Raw genomic sequence first — 6,000 nt, forward strand, 5'->3', positions numbered from 1 at the left:
AGATATAGCTAGAGATAGCTAGTTTCCACTCATCTCACTTTGCAGTTAAGGAAACAGTTATTATAAGGTATTTGTCCAAGGGCACTAGCTCTAGTGTCATAACAGGACCTGTTAACCATAGCTTTTGATTGCATGCTTGTGCTCTTTTCCCAATATTCTAAGTCCTCTTTTCCTTAGAGTTCAAACAACTTATTAACCTATCTGAAAATGAAATTGTAGGAAATACTTCTATATATACACCTATCTTATGATTATTCCCTACTGACGTTCTTTCAAGGTGGGTACATTTAAGGTGGTGGGATGAAGTGGTAAATTGTTTAAATATTTACTAATTTTTTGTTTATGGGATATGTATTTATCTGATGTCTAATTCAATTATTGGTAATAAATATTTTCTTTGCTTAGAAATGAGAAATATTGGATTTATATATGATATATTTTAGATTTACTTTTTCTGTTGCTAAGAGAATGTAAAAACTGAAATCACATTTTTCTTTCTTCATTTTGCAGTAGTATTATTGATTCCACAGAATACAGCCAACCTCCAGGTTTCAGTGGCAGTTCTCAGGTAAATGATACATCTAACAGTATGTTATAGTGGTATCATAAATATAATCACCTGAGTTGTAAAATCACAGATGAGTTTACTGGAATGTCCTGTCATAAAGACAGCTGTTTTGAATGCTGTGGCATTGATTAGGACTTGAATAGCTCTGATACATAATCAGATATATATTTGCTCATCACTGGGTTTAAATTTTTTTTTAATATACTGGTAACATCAGACCTTGAGAGGAAGGAAATACGATAAGAGGAAATTATGAGTAATCAGGGCATTGTTTCTCTCAGAGATAAGAAAGTTGTAATTATTACCCATTATTATGTTGAAACATGTAGCTTTTCTGTGGAAAGTAAACTACAGGCTTGAGTAAAATAGACTCTGGCTTCTCCTTTTCTTTAATTAATTGTATGATTATTTTTATTTTTACTGTCTTCATCTCTGATTTGGGGATGCTGATATTTGTCAAATATAATTTTGAGGCCAGACTTTTTTTTTTTTAAACTTTTCACATTGAAATAACTTCAGACTTAGAAGTTACAAGAATGGTAAAAAATAATTCCTTTATATTCTGTATGCAGATTATCCAGATGTTAACATTTGATCACATTTGCTTTATCATTCTCATTCTGTCTCTCTTTTATATATACACACATAAAATTTTTTCTTTGGATGTTTGAGCAGGGTACAGACATAATGTTCCTTTATCTAAATACCCCAGTGTATATTTCCTTAAAAACAAGGATATTGTCCTATGTAATCACAGTATAACTTTAAAATTCAAGAAGTTAATGTTGATATGGTGCTATTATCTAATCCCTATATCTTACTCAGATTTTACAAATTGTCCTTCCATTATCCTTTATAATATCCTGTTTTCCTTAAAAGGAAAAAAACATAAGGCATTCAAATGAGGCATATTCATTTGTATATTCATTTTATGTGATAGTGCAGTTATTTTTATCAAAGTGGAAAGGAAATTCTTTCTGATCATACAGCTTTTATTTGTGTTTTTCTTTCCCCACTACTTAAATAACTGCCTCTATTACTTTTATGGTTAGTTTGTGTAACTACTCTGTATATCCTGTGTTATCTTCAACTGCATGCTTGGATTTGGCCTATTGTTTTTTTATAGTAAGTTTATAGATTGGTTTGTATCTGTTTCTGAACAGCCATGAAAACACCAAATCTAGGTCTTTTGGTTGTCTGTTTGTTTGTTTTTTTCGGTACACGGGCCTCTCACTGTTGTGGCCTCTCCCGTTGCGGAGCACAGGCTCCGGATGCGCAGGCTCAGCGGCCATGGCTCACGGGCCCAGCTGCTCCGCGGCATGTGGGATCTTCCCGGACCGGGGCACGAACCTGTGTCCCCTGCATCGGCAGGCGGACTCTCAACCACTGCACCACCAGGGAAGCCCTAGGTGTTTTTTAAATAAGACAATGGGATATATCAGGAGAAATTTTTAAGAATTAAATTGAAAAAAAAAAAAAAGAAAAAAAAATCAAATTGAAACATCCTTAAGAACTTGAACAGGAAAAGCAGTCTCTGAATCTGGAAACAGGCTTGGCATTCACAGCTGGGCCTTGATGTTCTCCTTTTAAACATAATCTCACAGAACATCAACATCAGACATAGTCACTCTGGGACGGTGATGAAATGAAGCAAAAACCGAGATCACTTCATAAATTTATTAAGCACATACAAAAAGAAGTCACTGTGTAAGCCACATAAAATACCAAACACACCTCTATCATGGCTGATATGAGCAGTTGCTGTTTCTTTACTAATTACAACTTTAGTCTCACTGTAGTTTTCTGTTTGTCTAGGTAAGATATATTAAGGTACTCAATCACAGAATTATCCCCACTTCTTGACAGTGTCCAATCCAGAGCAAAGCCTTACTTCCTTGAACCCTCCCCCAAATCACTTAACATGGGCCTATATCCTATAAGTAGTTTGTAACATCCTCTTACCTTAACCTGTAGTGTGCTGTATTCTTCATTGCAATGAGCAATAATAAAATTTGTTCAACTACAGGTGTGTCCCTATTGGTCTTTGGCTGCAGGGCTTTGACAAAGTCTACATAGAGGAACAGAGAAGATTTTCTACTATTGCCATTTATAGAACATTGATTTGGAATTTCTAGCAAATTCCATAAGCTAGAAATAATAGAAATTGAATAGAAAAAAAAAGCAATCAGAATAGTGTTTTTTTTTTTAAATTTTTACTGTTGGCATATAATAAAGGAGGCTCCTGGTTTGAGATTGTACACTAAGCCAATGTAATCCCTCCAGCCTCCACCCACTAGAAATCCCATTGACATATTGCTATCCTCACACTGAAAACTTAAAAAGAATTTGTAAAGATAAAAAGAATACTTAGGAAGCCCACCTAACATATGAGTCACTGTATGTAGAGTAAAAGCATGCTTTTGGATGAAGTAGTCTGGGTCTCTCAGGAGACTCCAACCTTAGTATCTGCTGGAGGACAGGGAAGTTGCTGAGGAGGAAAACCTACTAGTGCTTATGTGATAGAACTAATGTGACATATTGTGCCAAAGTCCTTAGGCTTCATTTCTAGGTATACTCTTTAGAAGAGACAGACTTAAAACAGATTGACACAGAAAGACTTGAAAACAAAGGAGTAGTTGAGGATAAGCCTGGCAAATGTAAGAATGGTAAGGACTACAACAAAAACAAACAAACAACAAAGAAGGAAAGAAGAGTAGACCAAAGTAGAACTCAAGGAAAAAATCATAGAAGACAGATACAGGTTTTCACATAATGAAAGGTATAATCCCACAAAGTAGTAATTTGTGTGACATAATCTAAAGCATTGGTATTTATATAAAGCAAAACCTATTAGAAATTTTCAAAAATTGATTAAAAGTTAAGCATGGTAAGAGATTTTAAGGTATAGTCATCCTTCAGTATCCATGGGGGATTGGTTCCAGGAACCCCTGCAGGTACCAAAATCCAAGGTTGCTCAAATCCTTGGATAAATTGGTGTATATTTGCATATAACCTGGGTATCACATCCTCCTATATGCCTTGTCATCTCTGGATTACTTGTAATAACTAATATAATGTAAATGCTATATAAAAAGTTTTAAATACAATGTGAATACTGTGTAAATAGTTGCCAGTGCAGCTGCAAATTCGTTTTGCTTTTTGGAACTTTCTGGAATTTCTTCTTCTTTTTTGGGGGGAGGGGTGTGTGTGGATTTTTTTTGTCTGCATTTGATTGAATTTTTAGATGCAGAACCTGCGGATATGGAAGGCCTACTGTATAATTCAAGAAGTAATTAAAGTAGAAACAAAAGTATTTAGGTAACATTTATTTTACATTTACTATTCATGGACATTACTCAGTGTACTTTACATGTATTAACTACTTTAATTCTTAGAATTTCCCTATAAGATAAGTACTATTACTATTATTTTCTATTTTATTGAGGAGGAAACTAGGGCAAAGAGAAGTTGAGGAGGTTGCCCAAGGTAATATAACAGAGATTTTAACTCAGGCATTATGACTTCAGGGCAGGTGCTTTTAAATATTAATTTATTCAACCAAAAGTTTTTTTGAGTACCTCCTATTTACCAGACACTATTATAGGCTCTGGTTATTGAACCAAAACAAAACAGACAAAAATTCATGCTGTAGCCAAACTTTCAGTCTAGTTGGAGAGATACTAATAGTAATAAGAATAGATTACCTTTGAACAAAGAGGAGGTGAGGGAGCAAGCTATGTGAATATCTCCGGGAAGATCTAGGCTGAGTGAAAATAAGAACATAAGCCTTAAGGTACAAGAATGCCAGACACAGTCCAAAAGTCCAGTATGACTGGAGAGGAATGAGGAAGGAGGAGAAAAATAGAAATGAGGTAAGAACCATGACAGAGGCCACTTTGGCGCATGATTTTCTTACATCATTATAAAGACATTGGATTTTTTTCTTTGAGATGAGTCAAACTTGATTTAATAGGTACTTGTCTCACTTTATACTTTGCATCAAGGGATATACATTATTTATAGTAATCTTAGAGCATTTAGAAAACTGGATTGATTCTAAAACAGAATAAATTGTACCATCTACATTCTCTGAATCAGAACCTCAAATAAATAACTACTTAGACAATCTGGAAGAGAGAAAACTAAATACTTCTCTTAATACCTTTGGGTCAAAGAGTATACAGACGTTGCTACAAACAATTCAGAAAATAATGCTAATGAAAATATTATATATCAAAATTTATGAAATTTTGGTCAGAATTTTCCTAAAAAATAGTATCATTAAATTAATTCATTTTTAGATGTGAATAAAAATAAATGAACTAGGTATTGAACTCAAGAAACTGGGAAAAACTTAAGACAGCAAATGTAGAGAGAAATAAAAAAGATCCTGTATGTTACAATATATAATTGAAATTGGCTATTATAATATTGAGTAGATTAAAATTACTTAGTGCTGATGCATATTAGTAAAAATAGCAGTCTTAATAAAATGTATAAATTTCAATGAAAATAAAAAATATTAAAATAGGTTAAAGAAATTGATAAACATTTTGAATAGACCAATAGCCATAACTTAATGTGATTCCAATTAAAAATCCTCAGTGTTTTTTAAAGGTCGGTAGAGAGTGTGACCAATTGACTTTAATGGTTATTTATAGAATGAATGCTGTGGAGGTATAATAATTACAAGGGCATTTACCCATTAAGTTATTATAATGTATCCTAAGACTGCTGTAACAAAACGGGCACAATAAAAAATGTAAAATCTAACAGAAAGGTAATGAAGAGTTTACCCTATGGTGAAGGTGGATATGCAGATCAGTGGTGAAAGGGAAGATTTTTTTTCTTGAATTTCAGTTTACTTATTTTTTTATAGAGCAGGTTCTCACTAGGTATCCATTTTATACATTATATATGTTAGTGTATATGTCAGTCGCAATCTCCCACTTCATCCCACCACCACCACCCGCCCCCCCCACCACTTTCCCACCTTGGTGTCCATATGTTTGTTCTCCTCATCTGTGTATCTGTTTCTGCCCTGCAAACCAGTTCATCTGTACCATTTTTCTAGTTTCCACATATATGCATTAATATATGATTTTTTTTTCTCCTGACTTCCTTCACTCTGTATGACAGTCTCTAGATCCATCCATATCTCAACAAATGACCCAATTTCATTCCTTTTTATGGCTAAGTAATATTCCATTGTATATACGTACTACATCTTCTTTATCCATTTGTCCGTCGATGGGCATTTAGGTTGCTTCCATGTCCTGGCTGTTGTAAATAGTGCTGCAATGAACATTGAGATGCATGTGTCTTTTTGAATTATGGTTTTCTCTGGATGTATGCCCAGTAGTGGGATTGCTGGATCATATGGTAACTCTACTTTTAGTGTTTTTTTTTTTTTTTTTTTTTTTTTTTTTTGG

At 33.8% G+C, this 6,000-nt stretch overlaps 1 protein-coding gene across 4 annotated transcripts in view; it reads left to right on the top strand.

The window, feature by feature from the left end:
• COP1 (COP1 E3 ubiquitin ligase) overlaps window positions 1-6,000 on the top strand; it is a 229,072-nt gene that overhangs the window by 54,500 nt on the left and 168,572 nt on the right. For all 4 annotated transcript variants that reach the window (XM_007451361.1, XM_007451363.1, XM_007451362.1 and 1 more), the window contains one exon: window positions 511-568. In XM_007451361.1, the coding sequence (XP_007451423.1) occupies window positions 511-568 (58 nt within the window). The remainder of the gene's footprint in view (window positions 1-510; window positions 569-6,000) is intronic.

Source organism: Lipotes vexillifer, unplaced genomic scaffold, assembly GCF_000442215.2.
Source record: "Lipotes vexillifer unplaced genomic scaffold, Lipotes_vexillifer_v1.1 scaffold1113, whole genome shotgun sequence".
In the NCBI taxonomy this organism is placed as follows: Eukaryota; Metazoa; Chordata; class Mammalia; order Artiodactyla; family Lipotidae; genus Lipotes; species Lipotes vexillifer.